At 34.6% G+C, this 21022-nt stretch overlaps 1 protein-coding gene across 2 annotated transcripts in view; it reads left to right on the forward strand.

Annotated features, from left to right (window-relative positions):
- The window catches only part of SLC35F5 (solute carrier family 35 member F5), a 54673-nt gene extending 36994 nt beyond the window's left edge, over window positions 1-17679 (forward strand). Inside the window, exons 12-16 of one of the 2 annotated variants that reach the window (XM_021009459.2) lie at window positions 6921-7080; window positions 11335-11425; window positions 15526-15680; window positions 16038-16129; window positions 16841-16977. In XM_021009459.2, coding sequence (XP_020865118.1) covers window positions 6921-7080; window positions 11335-11425; window positions 15526-15680; window positions 16038-16122 — 491 coding nt within the window. In that variant the 3' untranslated portion in view covers window positions 16123-16129; window positions 16841-16977. Of the gene's footprint in view, window positions 1-6920; window positions 7081-11334; window positions 11426-15525; window positions 15681-16037; window positions 16130-16840 lie in introns of both variants that reach the window. The other variant, XM_021009458.2, reaches the window with a different exon arrangement.
- The last annotated feature ends 3343 nt before the right edge of the window (window positions 17680-21022 follow it).

Raw genomic sequence — 21022 nt, forward strand, 5'->3', positions numbered from 1 at the left:
GAGAAGATGTCGGAAAATTCAACAGTAATGCATTGTTGGTGGAGTTGTGAACTGATCCAACCATACTGGAGAACAATTTGGAACTATACCCAAGGGACAATCAAACTGCATATACCCTTTGACCCAACAATACCACTTCTGCTCTGTATCCCAGAGATCATACAAATGGGAAAAGGACCCACATGTACAAAAATATTTATAGCATCTTTTTGTGGTGGCAAAGAATTGGAAATTGAGGGGATGCCCATCAGTTGGGGAATGGCTGAGTAAGTTGTGGTATGTGAATGTAATGGAATACTATTAATGATGAGCAGGTGGACTTCAGAAAAACCTGGAAAGATTTATATGATCTGATGCTGAATGAAGTGAGTAGAACCAGGAGAGCCTTGCATACGGTAACAGCCCCATTGTACAATGACTAACTTCGTATACTTATCTCTTCTTAGCAATGCAAGGATCTAAGACAACTCCAAAAAACTCATGATGAAAAATGCTGTCCACATCCAGAAAAAGAACCATGGAGTCTAAATGCAGATTGAAGCTTATTATGTGCGCTCTCTTTTTTAGTTTGTTTCTTTTTCTCTTGGTTTCTCCCATTGGTTCTGATTCTTCTTCACAACGCGACTAATGTGAACATAGGTTTAATATGAATGTGTATGTTGAGCCTATATCAGTTTGCACACTGTCTTGGGGTGGGGGAAGTCAAAATCTTATTGAAGTGAATGTTGAAAGCTAAAATAAATTTATAAAAAAAACTTGGCAAATCAGCAAAGATTTAATTATGACATTTAATTTTTGCCAAAGTCGTAGGCTACAAAATAAACCCTTAAAACTCAACAGCATTTCTGTATAATAATAACAGAGTCCAAGAGGTAATAATAGAGAAATCTCATTTACATTAACTACAAAATGCACCAGATATTTGGGGATCAGTCCAGCAAAGCATATAAAATACTCACATAGATCCATTTATAAAATGTTTCTTAAAGAACAACTTAAATAGCTGAGAAAATATTCAGTGCTCATAGGCTGTTCCGATATGAAAAAAAATTACTATATTTTAAAGATTAATTTACAATTTTAATGCTTTTCTAATCATACTTATAAAGGGTACATATTATAGACAAAATAATAATATTCATTTGGAGAAAGAAAAGATCTATAGAATATCCAGGGAAATAATGAAGAGGTAGGAATGAAGGGGCAATAGCACTTCCAGACTTTAAATTATGTTATAAAGCAAGTTATTAAAACCATTTGGTTTGGGTCTAAAAAAAAAATTGAGAAATAGAACAGTGGAATAGACTGGGTAAAAGAGAATTAGAAATAATGGAACTTAATAAGCCATGACTTGTTCTTGTTGAAGACATGCTACAAAGTGATAATTCTTTGTAATTGCTATAGCCCTTTTAAGATGTTTACTAGTTCTTTTAATATTTTTTTTGTCTTTGAAGTTTTAACAGGAATTGAAGTCAGGTTTATTGGGTGTTTTCTTAAGGATAACTTAGTTTTTTACCCGATGATCATTTCTGTGTGTGTGTGTGTGTGTGTGTGTGTGTGTGTGTGTCCGTCCCCTTTCTTGTTCTCTCCACACTAATCCCCAGAACCACCTAATGAAGAAAACTGACCAAATAATTATGAAAAACTGGAGCAACACAGCAAACAAGCTTAACAGTGTATACAACATTGTTGACTTACGATTTGCACATTCTACTTTACCCCCTTTTTGAAAATCAAAGTATTGGTCCTCTAATACTTTAGTGCATCACCTTCTACACTGAAGTCTAGCTTTCATGGACCTGGTGGCTTGAACTTGTTAAGGGCAGCTGGGTACTTTTTTGTTAACTGTCTGCCTGCTTGGGTTCTACTCTGTGACCTTCTACACAGGTATGACCCAGGTGTGTGAAGAATGTCTGTTGCCCAAATTATGACAAGTGTTAGGATGAACTGTGTATAGAACTTGACTGTCAGTACATATATCTGGGTTAGACAGTACAGATAGACAACAAGCTATGTACAGAGTTGAAAACGAGGAAGATGGTAGGATAATTTGCCCTTGGGAAATTGCTGGGCCTCTTTAATAACCCTATGTGTCCCAAAGAAACCAGTGCCAGTCTTTTAAATACCGGCATTCTTTTGGTGTTGTGATGTGTCAGTGAGACGTGGAATACAAGTCTCTGAATTATTAAAAATGAATTATCACGCAGGACTCTGGTGGCATGTGGTAGATGTGACCAAGCAGTGGCAGAACCAAAATGAGATATGTTGAATAGGTGTAAAAGGCATCACTAAGGAAATATATGGTAGGAAAAGAAGAAGGGCTGGTTATGTAATGAGGATGAAGGAAAGAGGTGACAGGCATATAACCAGAGTGTATATGACCCATGGGTATATACCCTCCCAGTGTCAGGAGAAAATGAGAGACCTCTAGCATGATGTATGGATCACCTGTGGCGAGCTTATGGAAGGATATCGACATGAGACACATAGGGTGTGCAGTCATGAATGGGTTGAGATCTTCATTGTTGGAGATCAACTTCCAAATTGATATTAGCAGATCCATTTGAGTTTCTGAGTATTAGTCTCCCCCTTAGCCATTTTTCTTCTTTCATTTCCAAGAGAGAAAACAGAAGTACAAGAGTTGAGTAGTCTGCCTTCTCTTAATTGTCCGTAATTTGTCTTTCTGCCCCAAGCCAAAGTTTTTGAGCTTCTGTTTTCATTGCCCTTAGCATTCCTTTCTACTTTCCCTCTCTTGTGTATTTTAAGCTTTTAGCACAAAACTATTAATGTATTTTCTCTCAGAGTATAGTGTGAATGTAGTTGGAAATGAGAATTCTTTATTTTACTGCTAAAAGGGAACTCCTTTATTGAGTCACATCACTTTACCTCTCTGCTAGGTAATGTAAATCTCATGAGACAGATAATCTCTTCTCGTTTTTGCATTTGAAGTTTGTATACCATAGAAAACATAGGAATGCATTCACTACCACTTTTGTTCTGTAGTTTTACTGACGTACTAAGAAAAATGATCATGTGGGCATTTGGAATTGGTTTTGCCTGACATTTCCTTATTGAAATTAAATTATAGTACCCACAGCTAGGTGGTACAGTGGATGGAGTGTCAAGCCTGGAGTCAGGAAGACATCTTCCTTAGTTGAAATTTGGCTTCAGACACTTAGTAACTGTGTGATCCTGGGGAAGTCACTTAACTCTGTTTGCATCAGCTTTCTGATCTGTAAAATGAGATGGAGAAGGAGATAGCAAACCTCTCCAGTATCTTTGCCAAGAAAACCTCAATGATGTTACAAAGATACAACTGAAAACAAATATAGTTTTCAGACCCCTTGAACTCACCATCCCTTGGATTTGGGGTTTCTCAAATATAAATCCATCCATTCTCTGTTACCTAAAACCTGCTTAATAATAAAACTTGTTTATAGGAGTGGGCTGCTGGAAATGAGCAGACTCCTGGGTTCTTTTGGAAGCTGACTTCCATGGTAATGAAAAAGAACCTTACAAAGGCTGTTCTTTGTTTCTGTGTCCATTATTTTCTTCAGATAAGGAAGCCGTGTGGTATTGTAAGGAGAGCCTTTGACACAGAGTCAGAAGGCCTAGGAGAGCCTTTCTGGCTCTCCTACCAGTTTGCTATATAATCTTGAGCCACCCTGTTAACCTCTAGGCCTCAGTTTCTGAATCTCTGAAATGAGAAGGTTGATCTGTTTTCTTTCTAAAGTTGTTTCTGGCTTTAAAATCCAATTCTTAAGTGTAGTAGTAAAAATAATTTTGGGACATGAGCGCTATCAAAACTAAACTTCACTGAAATGATATGTAAGTAAAGTTACATATCCAAGTATAATGCATGCAAATAAAGTAGTGTATCAGTGACATGTCTTTTTCTTAACGTTTCAAAAAGAAAATTGTTCCTACTTTTGTAAGAGATAACTAGTTTACTAAACTACCTTCAAGCATGATGTAATGTGTCAACTCTAAATTGGTTTGAGATCTTAAGTTTTCTTTCCTAGTTGGAAAAGATTTTTCTTTTGAAGAAGTGGTGCTTCCTTAAAATCTTTATCTAATAAACATTCTTTAGTGCTAGAATAAATTATTACAAAGTTTTGTTCAGATCATTTTTATTTAGCATCCGTGATGTGAGGAGTTTATATGCAAAACCAAGGTGTGTGTCAAATATAATGATATACAGATTTCTGTAAGCAGAGGAGGAGAGAAGTCACTGTACTGGAGTTATCAGAATGTAAATATGTGGAAGAGGGGGAAATTGAACTGAGCCTTGAAGAATCAGTAAGATTTGGATAGGTCAGCCAATTGATCAACAACCATTTCTTAAGTTTCCACTATGTGACAGGCACTCACAATGTGTGTGTGTGTGTGTGTGTGTGTGTGTGTGTGTGTGTGTGTGTGTGTCTGTCTGTGTCTGTCTGTGTGTCTGTATAGGGAGAGAGAGAAGGTTGGAGTCTTTAAAAGCTTCATAAAGAAAATGGTACTTGTGTTTGGCACAGTGACCGGTGCTTAAACTTAATAAATGCTTGTTGACTAAGTTTTGCAGGAAACCAGTGATTCCAAGAGGTGGAGGTGAAGATGGAGAGTATTCCCCACACAGGAAGCAACCATTGCAAAAGCACAGAAGTGAAAGATGTTGTGGGTGAGGAACAGCAAAGTGGCCAGTATAGCTGGATTGTAGTGGGGAATAATGTATAAGAATACTAGAAAGATAAGAGGAACCCTGGTTTTGTAGAGCTTTAAATGCAAAAGAACTCTATATTTACTCCCAGAGCTGTTGGGAACCACTGGTGTTTGACTGTGCATGTGTATGTGTGGTTGATGTGGTCAGACCTCCTCCTAAGGAAAATTTCTTTAGTGGCTGTGCAATGAATAGTTTGGAGTGGAGAGAGACTTGAGTTAGAACAACTAATTAGGGGGCTATAGCAATAATCCAGGGCCCTACATCAGGGTGGTAGATATGTTAAGTGAGTAAAGGGAGTATATATAAGAAATGATGTGGTGATAGAAATGATAAGATTTCACAACTGTTTGGATATGTGCAGTGAATTAGAGGGAGGAGTAATGGATGACATCAAGGTTGTGAACCTGGATGAGTGAAAAAATTATAGTGCCCTCAGCAGTAACAGGGAAGTTTGGAAGAGATTGGTTTTTTTGGGAAAAATAGTGATAAAACTGTTTCAGACATATTTAAGTTTGAGATCTTGGAAGGACATTTGGTTGGAAGTGTTCAGTTGGCACTTGGTGATGCTGGATTGGAGCTTAGGCATGGAAGAAAGAATTCATAAAGCTTACTCTGGCCACATTAGAGCTGAGGATTCATGTAGAGGAGTGGGAGTTCAGCTTGGAAAATGAGGATGCAGCTAGTTGATGGAGTTTATTGGATGACAGAATGAGTAGTTTAGATTTCATCCTGTAGGAATACTTCAGTGGATTTATGATCTTATTGATGTGGGCACTGCAATTTGTGCAAATCATAGCCCATCCATGTTTTTTCATCCTTTTTGATTCTTTTCTCTCCCCATAAATCCTTCAAAAGCTATCTACCTTTAGGTCTTCTAGAATCACATGGATACTAGTAACAAACTCATTCTTTGCATCATTCTTGCTTACTAAATAACTAGACAATGGCATGACATAAGACTTTATATGATATATCATACATTGTTATTTTTCATTCTTGTTTAGGAAATGGTATCTAGAAGGTTTTATGTTTCTTTATCTAAGACAATCATCAGACTTTGTCATACCCTTCCCTATCTCTACCCCTTCATGCCATACAGTATTGGTGGAAGGAACTAGACATACTTTTTTAATAGAAGAAATGACAAATTAGTTGTAATCAAATATTTGAAGGACTGTGGAGAGGGGGTAGAGTCATTTTGTTTGAGACCAGAGGGCAAAAAATATCATATGTGTAGAAATACAGAGAGGCAAATTTAGGTTTGAAGTAAAGAAAAAACTTCCTAATTTGAAGAGCCCTAAAGTGGAATGGACTACTTCTTAAAGTATTGGTTTCCCCTTTACTGGTGGTCTTCAGGAGAGGTTGGATGACCAGTTTCAGAGAATGTAACAGAGGGATTCCTGTCCCTACCTATTCCTGAGGTTCCTTCCAACTCAGTTTGTGATTTCTGTGGAACTCTTCCATGTTTTTCATGTTCTAGAATTTTATCCCTTGCTTATTGAGATATTAGGTGCCTAGAGATGACAGCAGATAAAATTTGTTTCCCTCTGCCATCCCCAGTAAACCTTAGCAATACCTTGTGAATCTTAGGGATTCCCTGAAATATCTTCTAAAATCTGTTAGTCCATGACATTCATGATAAGAATAGAACAAGACCCTATTTTTAAAAAGATATAAATTGGGCATCCCCTTCTGTGTCGATTACAAATGTAAATATACCAATTTCATTTATATGGCACTAAAAACATGTTGCCTTTTATTATAGTTATTTGTATTTGGTCTGTGTCTGTTTCTGAAGAGCAAGGACAACAAAGAATTGTTGAATAAAGTGAAAACTCTAACTGCCCAATTTTTCAATGATAATTTGGATTCTAATATCTTTAGTGGTTTTATAATTCTGTGCTAAGAGGTTCTCTATTGTTAGTAACTATGTTCAACCCTATTTTAAAATAACCTAAAGTTGTTTATTATGCATTATTTTCGTAGTGATTCTCACCTTCTATGCTAGTTTAAATTTAAGAGAATGCTCACCAGTTTTTTAATACAGTTTTTGCCTTAGTTAAGTTATAAAAAATTAGCCAGGGAACAAGCCTTTTACCCCCTAGGGAATCAAATAGTTAAGATCCTTGTGCCAGATGCAGGGATATAGTTTTACAATAGTTTTGGAAGTGAAATAAATTACAGTGACTAACCCTGATTCTCTTATATGTGTATTCAGGTTTTGTAGGTCTCTTTAATCTGCTGCTGTTATGGCCGGGCTTCTTTTTGCTTCATTATACTGGATTTGAGGCCTTTGAGTTTCCCAATAAGTTAGTATTAATGTGCATTGTCATTAATGGCCTAATTGGAACAGTTCTCTCAGAGTTGCTGTGGTTATGGTATGTACTATTTATTTTATATGGATGTTATTTTTATTATTAAGGATACCAACTATGGACATTTCTCATCTAACTCCATTCATTGAGCCCATGAAAACTTTTATTCTTCTAGGAAGCAGTATAGTACTTTAAGAACAAAGTTCAAATTGTAGATAAGTTTGGAGGGAAAAGTTTTGAGGGGAGGGTAGCATTGCCTGGTTCTGAGAATGGAGGGTGGGATAGTAGAGACTGGACAAGATTCTATGACCGAATGGGGTGGAGTCAGGAACCCCCCAAAAAACAACTTTAATTTTTGGTACTTTATTGAAAATTCTTCCCTCTTGGGGTCTAAAAAGTACTGATTTTTATATTGAATCCTGGGTTGACCGAAGCTTTAATTGAAGGAATAGGGTCTTTGCTTATCAGGTGGAGTATTAGAAGAGAATAAACTAAGTGTGAATAGTTTGGGGCATTTGAGCTGTTGATGAAGGACAAAGGAAGAGGATGCAGAATGGAGAGGAGCTTAGAAAATCTTTTGTAAGGGGTTGAATACTGATAAAATCCCAGAAATTGTTAAAGCATGGCTTTGAGTATAGCTGAATTGGACTGAGGATCACTAGAGCGTAGTGGAACTGTGTTAAGAGAGTTGGGAGGAACTGAGTTAGAAAGGTTCTTAGTCCAACTCTTCCCCCTACCCTCTTTTTAAAAAATACAAATGAGGAAAATGAATTCTAGGGAGACGAAGTGACATGGCCCCTAAGGCTAGACAGTGAGTGGCACAACTTCATCCATAGTACCATGGTGGTTGGTATCACATAAGATACCTCTGGAAGTTAAATGAGATTCTCTCTCTCTCTCTCTCTCTCTCTCTCTCTCTCTCTCTCTCTCTCTCTCTCTCTCTCTCTCTCTCTCTCTCTCTCTTCTTTTCTCTCTCTCTCTCTCTGTCCCTCTCTCTCTCTCTCTGTCTCTGTCTCTCTCTCTGTCTCTGTCTGTCTCTCTCTCTGTCTCTCTCTCTGTCCCTCTCTCTCTCTGTCTCTCTCTCTGTCTCTCTGTCTCTCTGTCTCTCTCTGTCTCTCTGTCCTCTCTCTCTCTCTCTCTCTCTCTCTCTCTCTCTCTCTCTCTCTCTCTCTCTCTCTCTCTGTGTTTAGTAATCATAGAATACTAGATATTGACTTGTTCTTTAGTGCCAAGGATTTTTAGAACAGGGCTTCTTTATGTTTTTTGTATTATGGACCCCTTTTCAGAATAATATTTTTAAATGTGTAAAATGAAATATGTAGGATTACAAAGGAGACCGATTATATGAAACAAAGATGTTATTTTGTTTCCCCATTCAAGTTCATAAACCCCCTGATGCCTATCCACTCTTGTGGTAGAGTCTGGACCCCAGGTTAAGAACTCTACAGAAGGATGAAAGCTTTGCTTCTGATCCCTTTTTTCATCTAGTGGCTTAAAAAAGAAGAGAAAAGAAAAAGCCTACAAAATTGCATCTTGGCTACTAATAGATACTATCTCCTTCTGAATGCCTTAACTTCTTTGTTTTTACTTCTCTTATGGCATTTAATACATTCTCCTTTGTGTTTTTACTTGCTATTTTTGTTATTTGTATATTGTATGTTTATTTTATTGTCTTGAGATTTTAAGGTGCTCAAGGTCAAGAATGGTTCCTTATTTTATCTTCATATTTACAGAAACCAGCATAGTGTCTTTCTCTGTTCTACTAAAGCTGAACAAACACTTCAAATTTTGTTGTGCCTACCTTCTTTATGGAAACAAATTTTCCACTTTAGACCTTACACTTTAGGTAACTGTCTTGATTTACTCTGGTCCAAAAAACCTAAAACCCCAAAACACCTGGTGGCCAATCTTCTCTTAATGAACTTCTCTAAACTTAGGCAGATGTCCTTTGAACTACAAACACTTAGTCTCATTAGGTCATGCTTTTGAAGTTTTTCCAACTTGGTTGTCTTTAAGAACCCAGTATCACTTTTATGCCATAATAAAGCCTTAGAATAGAACTTTAATGAGTCCTCAAATCTTAAATTCCTTTTCCCCCATTGGGTAGACAAAGATTACAAAATGAGAATTTTTTCAGGCTTATGTGTTGTTTATATAGACTTAAAAAATGGAATGAGAAAAAATTACTTTTAGAAGTGGTCACTTTTTCTCAGGAGGATGTTCCACAGTAGTCCTAGTTAGTTAAAAGGCATCTTTCTACCATTGAAGAAAAGCTTGCCTTTTGTTCTCTTGCTCTGCCATTTCTCTTGTTTATATCTATGACTATTCATTTTGGGCAAGTAAAAACCATTAGCAATTAGCATAGTATTTTGATGGAGAGATGCCATGGCTACTTTAAAATCTATACTTATTTTTATGAAATTCATTGTAGTTCTTCTAGTTCAATTTAAATTGCAAAGTCTTAAATTAAGAAATTTTGGCAGAAATGAATGTGCATTTAAGAAAAGATTAAGTTCCTGCTGCTTGTCAGACCAGTGCTTTACATATATCTTTGAACTCTTAACTCACAGTAGTTTTTGTCACTTTGAAGGTTAGCCTGGCCTTTGTTATGTACCATGATCTTAAACAAAGACTGTGGTACTTGCAAATATTTAAATTATCAATGACCTGTGAATTGTTTTGTAATTTTAAACATTTGCATGTAATACAGTTATATAAACTAAATTTGTATCCTTATTGTGGCATACAGAACACAATTGAATGTGACTGATCTTGCCAAACTCCTCAGCCTCTCTGTGTCTCAGTTCTTTTGCTCAGAAATAGGGTTAACAGTTTATTTCATGACTGTGTTTTGACAGTAATGAAAAGCATATAAGTTAAATGGATTGAAAAACTTAGAGACTAAACTCAACATTGTATTAGATGCCCAGTTGTGGTGATCGAAGTATTATTTTTTATTAGCTAGAACTTTTAGAGTGTTGCAAAACTTTCCTGGTTTGCTCCTGTGACCTCTGGAAAAAAATATTCATGATTTTAAGTCACTTGTCAGTCAATAGGTTTTTATTGGAGGCTTATTACAAGCCCAGCTCTCTGCTAGGTATTGTTGTGGGCTTAAAAAAGACTCCTGATGAATTTGTTTGGGGAAATGAGAGAAAATAATTAAAAGAGCAATTAGAGACTCTAAATACAATATCAAATCCTGTAAGTGGTCTAATATTACCTTAAGTGAAATTAGAATTGATGAAAGGAAAGGTGTCTAAGATGTTTATAACATAAAAGAGGAATCCTTTGAGTTCGTAGAAGCAGGCCATTGGGGCCAAATAAAGTTAACTTTTATTTATAAATAGCAACAGTTCATTTTCCTGCAAATAGAGGATGTATGTTTTCCAGTTCTTTGTGAAATTCTACAAAATAATCCTAAAGCAACTTGTTTTTCAGAATTAGTTACTAATATTCCAGAATTGAACATTAAAAATGTTTTAGATTATGAAATGAGTAGAGAGGTAAAGAATACTGAGAATATTCATCCTTTTTGTTATTCAGTTCTACAGGATAGGCCTGTTTTTTATTGTGACACTGACTTTGGGTTGGCCTAGAGATATACTGATTGTTAGCCATCACTTGGGTTACTTGATTCCCCCTTCTTCTCTTTTTAGTTGGGAGGCAGGAGTGGCATGAGCAGGGAGAAGGGAAGTTATTTCATCTAGAGCTCCTAGAGAGCAGCTTCTTTGAATCTTATAGACTTCCTGGGAGTCACCAGGGGATTAAGTGACTTGGTCCAGGTCTCAAAAGTGTTATGGACTAGAGGAGGGATTTCAACTTAGGTTTTCATAACTCTAGAGACTTCATAGACACACACTTCTCTCCCTGCCCCACCAAACACATATATCTTATTCTCATAAATTGAATGATTAAATCTTACTTTGTAATTTCATAGTATCAGAACTTTAGAAAAGGTTACAGCTAATTTTAAATATATAAATTATTTGTTAATAGAATATAATATACAATTTAGAGTTTAATTGTAGCTTGTCATAATGATCTGTAGTTGTCTTAATTTTTTTTTAATGTTTTCCATTATTTTTATAGTAAGAATTTTATATGGGTTTGGCATTTTAAGCTTACCATTAAGAAGGATTGTTTTAGCAATATGACATTGTTTAAAATAAAATATTAGATGTGAATGTCATGATTTTAGCTTGCTGCCATTGATTTCCCTCCCTCAACATATAAAATTAAGAATCAACACCTGCTTTTTGATGGTGTGCTTTAGTTGTAGCTTTTAAATGCAAGAATGTGTATTTTAATCTATTTTAGGGGCTGTTTTCTTACCTCATCCCTGATTGGCACACTTGCACTAAGCCTTACAATACCTCTGACCATAATAGCTGATATGTGCTTGCAAAAGGTAAGCTATTCTTTATTGATTAAAGATAATGATATATTATTAAAATGGACTTGATCAATAAAATGTGTCGTAATTAGAAACTTCAAATCAATGTTAGTTTGAAAGATCAGTAGTGTACCTAGAATTGTCCTATACAGCTGCTATAAAATAGAAGATAGGGAAGAATATTGATTTTTCTTATTGTGGAATTGAAAATGGCATTTTAGGTCATCTAGCTCATCTTCCTCATTTTATGAATGAGGAAACTTAGGTACACAGAGGTTAAAAGATTTGCCTAACATACAGGCAGTGACTCTCAGTGCTGGATTTGAACCCAAATCCACTGTTCTTTTCTTGCTTACCATTCTCCAGCTATGATTATAGATTTTTAAAATTTGGTAAATTACTTTTAAAATAACAAATTTCAAGTAGTGAAAACATGAGCTTTCACTATATCTTTATAAGAGTCTCCACTGGAGAGTAAGTTAGTAATTAAGGCAGACTTAATCATATCTTTAAAATTATTTCAGAAACATGACCCAAAAATAGTATAAATTCTAAATTGCAAAAACTTTGAATTCTTCGTTTTCAGGCAACATAGTAATAATGTTATAGGTGAACTCTATCAAAAATGAAAGTTAACTTTATGTATTAACTCTTTCATATTTTTTTTGTGGAGTTCTAGTCTGAAAGGACAGATGAGCTATATTTTATCTTTCCCGTCTCTCCGTAGTATTATATCCTATGATTGAGAGTGAGAAGAATATCAGATTAACTATATGTATAATGTTAGCATCAAAGTCCACTGAAACAAGAGTATTGTATAGAAAAAAAAGAGTCTATTCTACTTTGTTCTTTTCTTACCTCTATCTGCAATACTGATTTGAGTATTATACTTGTTTTTCTGTGACTGGCTTTTCCCCTGTTTTATTCTGGTCACCCTCAAATTTATCACCTACCTACTGGCCAGTCTTAGTGGCTCAGTGGATGGAGTGCTGGGCTTGGAGTCAGGAAGACCTGACTTCAAAACCAGCTTCCAATACTTCCTAGCAGTGCAACCCTAGGCAGGTCATTTAGTCCTTATCTGTAAAATGGGGATAATAATTATAGCACCTAGTTTCCAGGATTATTGTTAGAATCAAATGAGACAATAGTTGCAAAGTGCTTAGCACAATGCCTGGCACATAGTAAATGTTATATACATGTCAGCTGTTGCTATGATGATGATGATGATGATAATAATAATGATGTTTGCTCCAAAAGCAAATGTATATATGAACAAAAGAAATCCTACTCTCAATTCTCCTACAATAATAACAGCAACAACACTACAATAACTCATTTTTATAAGGCCTTAAAATTTTTTTATCTATTTTCTTAACCCACTCTTCCTCCCTCCCCCTCCCTTCTATTACCTAGTAGATTGGACAAGTAGTATTATGCCTGTTTGAAAAAATGTGCAAAGTCACATAAAGTATGTGAGAACAAAGCTAGAATCCAAGTTTTCTGAAGTTCTAAACTCTTAAAAAGTTAAAATCTACCTTTCCCTTCTACCTTACCTCCAAAACAAAACCCTTTACAAATGTGTAGTCAAACAAAACAAATTCCCACATTGGCCATATTTTTAAAAAGTCTCATTTTATACTCTTAAGTCCATCACCTCTTTATCAGGAGATGGGGGTACCTTTGTTTCATTGTGAGGTTTCTGGAATCATAGTTGGTCATTGTAATGATCAGAGTTCCTAAGTCTTTCAGAGTCATTTGTCTTTACAATATTGTTATGGTATAAATTACTCTCCTGGTTCTGCTCACTTTACTCTGCATCATTTCATAAAAAATTTTCCTCATTTCTCAGAGACTGTTGCTTCCACCATTTCTTCTAGCATAGTAGTATTTCATCACATTTATATATTATAGCTTGTTCAGCATTTCCTCAGTTGATGAATATCCCATTAATTTCCAGTTCTGTGCTACTGCAAAAAGATCTGATATAGACACACATGATTGTTTTCCCCCTTACTTTGATTTCTCAGGGGTATAGATCTGTTAATGGTTTCTCTATGTCAAAAAGGGTATATGCACAGTATAATAGCTTTGTGGGCATAATTTCAAATTACTTTCCAGAAGAGCTGGACCAGCTCACAGTTCCGTCAGTAGTGCTTTAATGTACCTGTTTGCCTTTCCAGAATTTATGGTTTTCCTTTTTTGTCAACTTTGCCAATCTTGATGAGTGTGAGAATTTTTCTAATATTGATTTATATCACCTTTTTCATATAGCTATTAATAGCTTGGGTTTCTTCTTCTGAAAAGTGCCTGTTCGTATCCTTTGATTATTAATTGAGGAATGGCTCTTGTTCTTACACGTTTGAATCAGTTCCCTATATATCAGAAATGAGAAATCTGATAGTTGATGAGAAATTTTTTGCAAAGATTTTTTTTCACACTTACCTGCTTCTCTTCTGATTTTGGCCACATTGGTTTTGTTTGTGCTAAAACTTAAATTTTATATAGTTAAAATTGTCCATTATACCTTCTGTGAACCTTTCTATCTTGTTTGGTCAAGTACTCTTCCTGTATCCATAAATCTGCTGAGTATTTTCTTCCTTACTACTCTAATCTATTTATGATGTCACACTCTTAATTCTCAGTTATTAAGCTCTTTGTCAAAGATTAAACCTCTTTTAATATAACATGTAAGAAGCATGAACAGCAGTGGATAGAGCACTGGCCCTGGATTCAGGAGGATCTGAGTTCAAATGCGGCCTCAGACACATAACACTTACTAGCTGTGTGACCCTGGGCAAGTCACTTAACCCCATTGCCTAGCCAAAAAAAAAAAAAAGAAGCATGAACATAACATTAAGATTTACAAATATTTGCCAGTGTTTTGTCCTTATGAGTACTTGGACTTACTCATCTGTAAAATGGGAATAAGCAAAGCACTTTGTGTGGCCTAACCACACTATACGCCTAAAAAACTGGCAAACGTATAAGTTAGAACAAAGGGATTTTAACTTAATTTTCTATTGAATCTCCTTTAAAATATTCCTAGTAAGAGGAATGATGATGTATCACTGGCTATTTTTCCTTAAAAGAGTTTTGAAATGGAATATTATATACTTTCCAGCAGAGGGAGCCTTACCTATGAATATAAGCCTTTCATCCTTAATTGTTTGCAATCTCAAAGAGCAAATAGAGCTTTTTTACTTTTTTATTTTATAATTGAAATCTTTCTTTTCATAATAATTTTCAGTGTACTATATATAAATTCCTAATTTAAAATCTTATTGACCAACCATAGAAATTACACATCTTCTTCCCCTTGCTCTTCCTATGTGTTAAGTTAGTTAATGGTGTTTGCATCAAAACTATTTCTTAACTTTGGTAGAAAAAAATGGGTTTGATGTGAATTTCTTGTTACGTTTTTTGCTGCTTCGGTGGCTAATAACATCTTAATGTTTTAGCTATTTAGTTTTTGTATTTCCTTTTTAAATGCTATTTTAATTGAAATATTTTCCATGAGATACTTAATCTATAAGCCATTTTGAGTCAGAATTAGAACTAATAGTATGTCATAGCTGCCTTATGAAAAGAACAAGTTTTTAAGAAAAAAGTTTTATTTCTTTTTTTTCAGTGAATTAAAAATTGTTACACCTAACTAATTTAATTTTGATAGCTGATGTTAAGACATACAACAGCTTTTAGCCAAAAGATGATTCCTGGAGTTAGCCTAAGAACAAGGGAGAACAGCAGTAAAGATAAGCATTAAGTAAGAAATGAAAGGCACTAAGGAATGAATGTATGGTGTGGTCTGTGGATCAAAGGTTACAGGATGCTGTAGGAAAAGTGTTACTGTTCTCTTGGGTAGAATACAAGAAAAGTATGCATTCTGTGTCCTTGGCTCTACCTTTTTTCAGTTAGTCGGTACAGCTATCGGTCTTAGAGGATAGTGGTTATATCTGAGTACCCAGATTTTTAATGTTAAAAGTAATAAAATTAGGTGCTTTTATATTTTCTTCTTGGTATTAAACTTATCCATGCCAGTTTCCATAAATAAAAACTCACATTTAAGAAAAAAGTACTTGTGCCAGTAATAAATGAGTTTTAATTTCTTTTCCTAGGCGCAATTTTCCTGGTTATTTTTTGCAGGTGCTATCCCTGTATTTTTTTCATTTTTCATTGTAACTCTGCTATGCCATTATAATAACTGGGATCCAGTGATGGTGGGAGTCAGAAGAATTTTTGCCTTTATCTGTAGAAAACATCGAATTCAGAGGTAGGTTGTTTTTTTTTTTAAGGAAAAATCTGTTTTTTAACCGTAACATTGGTTCTTTACCAATATGATGACCATACTAGGCTAAGCTTTTAGAGCTTTTGTGAAGAATAAAGTTTGTACTTAATATACATAACCTGCTGGATAAACTAATAATAATAAATTAAGTCCTTTATTAGTAAGCATGTTTACTTTTGGTGTCAGTAAACTCTTAGCTTAATAAAATTTTATTTGATTACTAGAGAAAAAAACAACTTTTTTGTTGTTAATTTAGACACAGAAACTTTACTAAATAGGATAGAACTTTTTATAAAACCTTTTTTAGTTATTCTGCATGATTATTTGCCTTTTTTTTTAAAGAGTCCCAGAGGATAGTGAACAGTGTGAGAGTCTCATTCCTTTGCACAGTGTTTCTCAGGAGGATGGAGCTATCTGCTGTTCATAAATAATAGGTATGCCTTTAAATGCATTTGAAAAAAATAAGTTGGCTGTATTCATTATGTGTGAGCTGACTTCAGTAGTGTTTAAGTGTTGTAGTTTCCCAATACAGAATGGATTTCCCATTCATTTATTTCTGGTAGAATTATACAATTTACTTTTTGTGACTAGCGTAACAATAAGATCAACAACATCTATCTTGGGCCAATTTTCTTTTTTCTTTTCTTTTTGTTAATATGCCATTTTAAAATTAAATGTGTTTTTCTCTGCTGTGATTTTTCTTTTGCACCCCCATTCCCAGTATATCACATATAATTCCTGTCTATCTGAGAGCAAACCTGTGGATTTTGATGATTTTTATTTCTGTCAAAGGACAAGTAACTAAGTAGGGCAGAGAAGGCTGAGAACAGCATAATCATGGAAGATAAAGTAGAACACATGGGAAAAGAGACCATATTGCATGGTTGCAGAGAGAAGACAATGAATACCTGTTCATTTTGATAGGTTAGGCTGAATAGAGTGTTTCACCTTTTGGAATTCTTCTCAGGACTCATCTGTAGTATTTTACAGTAGTCCAGTGTGAGAATTGCTAGTGAAATATAAGCAATATTTAGTTTCAGCATTAGAATTTTTTCTAAGGAATGTCTATTCTAACATAGTTTTTATAATATAAAAGGTTAAGGATTATGAAAATTATAATCTAATGATATTGTCTTTATTTTTAGCTTGATGATGAAGCACTATACAGCGAAGAGACAATCTCCAACAAGATTACATAGAAAAAAATATTTCAGTGCCTACTCCAAAATGAATAATAATAGTTTCAGTTCTTTGAAACTCTAAAATACATATTTTTTCCTCATTCTTGTTTCATTGAGTTTTATAATGAACTATTTTGCTACAAATGGATATCACTACAAGTATAGGATATTCTAGTCCATCTAAAGGACCAACTTGCCTTACAGATCTCATGGGGTTCGGTTGGTGAAGTTATCAAGGAAGAAAATGCTGGTGTTAAAGAGACTTTGTTTTTATATTTGTTAAATGCTGGACTATGGAGCTATGTGTAAGAAATCTTAAAATCTATAGATCAGTGTTTGTTTTAGGGGAGATGCAAAAGGCTAAGGTGCCTTGTAGGTACGGATTATATTTTTGTGTTGTGTAAACCATTGAATACAAACACCACAGAAATATAGTTTAATTTATGAAATAATACATTTTGCGAATCTGAGGTTGAAAAAATAAATCTTTGGAACAGGTTGTTTTGTTCTCTTATACTACATATACTATGTTATCTTTGTATGAATTTTCTGTAGCATTATGTGCCTTGTGTGTTATAAATTCGACGACCCAGAGCAAGTTTTTAAAGGGGAAATAGTATTATAAGAGGGAGGATTAAGTACTTCTCAAGGTTATTGATATGTAAACTTGACTTGCTAAAGCTGTGCTTGCTATAAAGGTTGGAAGAAATGGTCACTTTTCAATGAAGAAATTTTCATAATGGAATAATTTAGATTGATGAGATATGGCCTGTTATTAAAATAAAATACTGTTTAAACTGTTATTTGTATGTATGTGTATTACAAATGAGTCAAGGAATTGCTAGCTTTTCCACAAGCTTAAATAGTTGTTCATTTATTGTAGAACTATAAACCACCTCCTTAGTTTTGTATTTCTAAATGAACTTTGAAACAATTAAACTAAATTGAGAGAGAACCAAAAAGGGATTCTGTCATTTGAGGATTTTGTTTGTTTTTGTACCTTAGTAAAAAGCCCACTAAGATAAAATTATACACAAAGCATTTAGCCCTTAATGTGACTTTAGATTCTTGAATGTATCTACAGTACAACTGCTTCTGGACTCTAACCACTATAGATGGCAGTGAATGAATGAGCTTCTGATTTCTCCTTGCTTATGACTAATGAATAACCCCTTCTGATTTCAAGCTTTTAAAGAAGGTGATTTAGTTTTCTTTAAAACTACTTAACTAGATTGACATTTTAAGATTCACTTTGTAGTAATGTTACTTTAATTGGCCTCATTTACGGTCTGAAACTCTTTGTGGCAATAGGAAAACAAGAGAAAACTCAGCCCTCTGGTTCTAAACATTCTTATTGTATTGTTACTGAAAGGATTTTTACATCATAATATTCAGGCTATTTTTTTCTCTAATGTAGCATCATGGATAAAAATTTGCCCACTTTCTCAGAACTAGTGAAAGTTCTTGGCAGCCCAAATTAAATTGATTTTGGCTCTTTTTATTGTCTTTTTAGGTTGTGTATCTGGGGGAAATAAAAGGTTTTTTGCTTTTTAAAGTACTTTAGGATCATCAAGGATTAATTTAGGTTTAGGATTATTTAACATACGCTTCTCATCTGTCTTGTTGCCTGCCTTTTATTTTAGGAATACTTTTGCCAAAGCCAGGTAGGGTTCGAAAGAGGAGGTACAATTAACAATTAAAAAATTGGTCTTCTGAATCTGGTAAATGTGTTGGAAATGACATAACTTAAATGAAGTTTGGTGATATTTCCGTATTTGAGGTTGTTGCTCATGCTTATCAGCTCTTCAGACTGATTTTATACCTACAGTTTGGCAGTGGAGATTTATTCTCATAGATAAATGAAGACATTTAAAATGCTTGCTCATTCCTGAGAAGGAGAGACAGAGGCACACTAAATTCTCCAACTGCCTTGCTTCTGTCTGAAGAGGAAACCTCCTTCAAAGGGTGCTCTCTTTTATAGATCAGGGATTCTTTCATAGACCCCTTTGATAGTTTGAAAAACCCATGGACCTTCTCTCAGAAAAATGTTTTTAAATGCAGAATGTAAAATACATAGGATTACAAAGAAAACTAGCTATTGAAATAACTATCAGAATATTTTTTTAAAAAGTTTAGATTCCATGTTAAGAAGAAGCTTTGATCTAGATGAACAGGTAGCTTTATTAGCATTTGCCTTTCTCACCCAGTTTTTCTCCTTTGTTATTGAATTGTGTGGAGAGAGGAAATGTGTGGAAGGACTTTATCTTTTTCCACTAAGTGTCTGTCTGGTAGAATTTGTGTATGTGTGAGCAATTTTATTTCCATTTTTGCTCAAAGGAAAGATAGAGACCTACCTATGGAAATTACAGTAGCCTTGTCTCATGTTCACGATAAATGTTGGCTTGGCAGTTGGTGACAATTAAATGACTACACACACTCATCAGGTTGCTTCTAATTTCTGCTGAGCCATGTTTAGTCTAATAGTACAGAGATAGAAGTTTTGTTACCTTGAGTTAATTTTCTTTTCCTCTTTCTATACATAATTTAAATGTCATTATTATGTAATTTAAAAATTCGACCTTGATCCAGAAAAGCTTGCTAGTTGTTTGTCATGAAGGAAGACTTTATGTTTGGAGTGAGCATTCAAATTGGAAGGAACTACAGTGAGGTGTTTTTAAAGAATCTAATGAGTGCTTTTTAAAGCTAGGAAAAGCCATTAGAATATGTTGGCAACCAACTACATATACTTGTTCCTTTAAATAATGTTTGATATGTTATTGAGATGTTGGCTTCTCTCAAGATGGCTTAATTAATTCTTTCCATTAAGCTGATTTTTTTTCCCCCTGGCAGCTAAAAGAATAAGGTGGTATATGTAGAAATGAGCTTTGCAAGGTTAAATGAGTACTCTCTCAGGTATATTGCTTTATTTTAGGAAGAATGCTAATGTCTGCTTTAAAATCAATCACATATAGCCAAACTTATGTCAGTTTTGGTTTGCAAGGCATGCCTACTGTCTGTCTGCAAGCCCAGTAAGAACTAACCTGTATTTTCTGGTTAGCTTAACAGTGTCTGGCACATAATAGGCACTTAATAAGAGTTTATTGATTTAAAATGAAATGTATTAAGAAAGAAGGCATTAATTAGGAAATCATGCTTATTTTTTCAGACAGTAATAAAGGGACAGTATAAGAGGAAGGATTAAGTTCATCGGAAGGTTATATTAATATGTAAACTTTAAGTAAACATGTAATTTATTTATTTAGTTAATTCTTTCAATCTTCCATTTCTCTCTATATGTAAAGGAAAAATGAGTAGAAGAATATATAATAGGTGATGCGTAGGAACTCGGTGCAGTGAAATAAGAAATGAATGGTGTGTGTGGTATCTAAGTTTTAGCAAATTATTAGTGAATCTAAATTTTGAAATAACATCATACCCATGTTGCGGGTGGTATGTATTGCAGAATTCAGTATTGAAATTCTCTTTGACGTGTTTCACTAACACTTTAAAGTAAAATATGGCAAAAACTTTCTTATATCAAAATGAGGTTTTTAGACACTTAATTTCTTTCAGAAGAAGTCTGTGCTCTGTTTGGATGTGTATGTAAATGATACATAGGACGTTTGCCTTTTGTAAGGAATGGTTCTCAGGAATCACCAATCTACAGCAGATGTCTATATAAATGTTTTTGATTCAGTAGGATGAGCTTCTAGAGCAGGTACATTGTTTTCCTTTTGTCTCCTTAGTGCTTAGCACAGTGGCCGGCACATAGTAGGTATTAAATAAATGCGTGCTGTCTAAATGATCTATCTTACCAGCTCATCGTAACTAAAATGAGAGGCCGTGCAGTGTAATGTTAGAAAGTTGGTCTGAAGAGTTAGGAAGACTTGAATTCAAGTTCTGCTTCTGACACTCATGTGTGACTCTAAACAAGTTCACTTATTACTCCAGGCAAGTCTCTAAGAGTTTAAGTTATAGAGAAGATGCTGATCTACATTGATAAAGGAAATCCCTCACCCAGAGCTTCTGACACTAATGAAATCATATCCAGTAAAAATAAAGCCTGAAGTACACATCACAGTTGGAAATGTCTAGTTATGGTAATGGAAAGATATTTTTGCTATTGAATATTAACTCACAGCATTG

The sequence above is a fragment of the Phascolarctos cinereus genome, unplaced genomic scaffold, assembly GCF_003287225.1.
Source record: "Phascolarctos cinereus isolate Bilbo 61053 unplaced genomic scaffold, phaCin_HiC Scaffold_726;HRSCAF=1367, whole genome shotgun sequence".
Lineage (NCBI taxonomy): Eukaryota > Metazoa > Chordata > Mammalia > Diprotodontia > Phascolarctidae > Phascolarctos > Phascolarctos cinereus.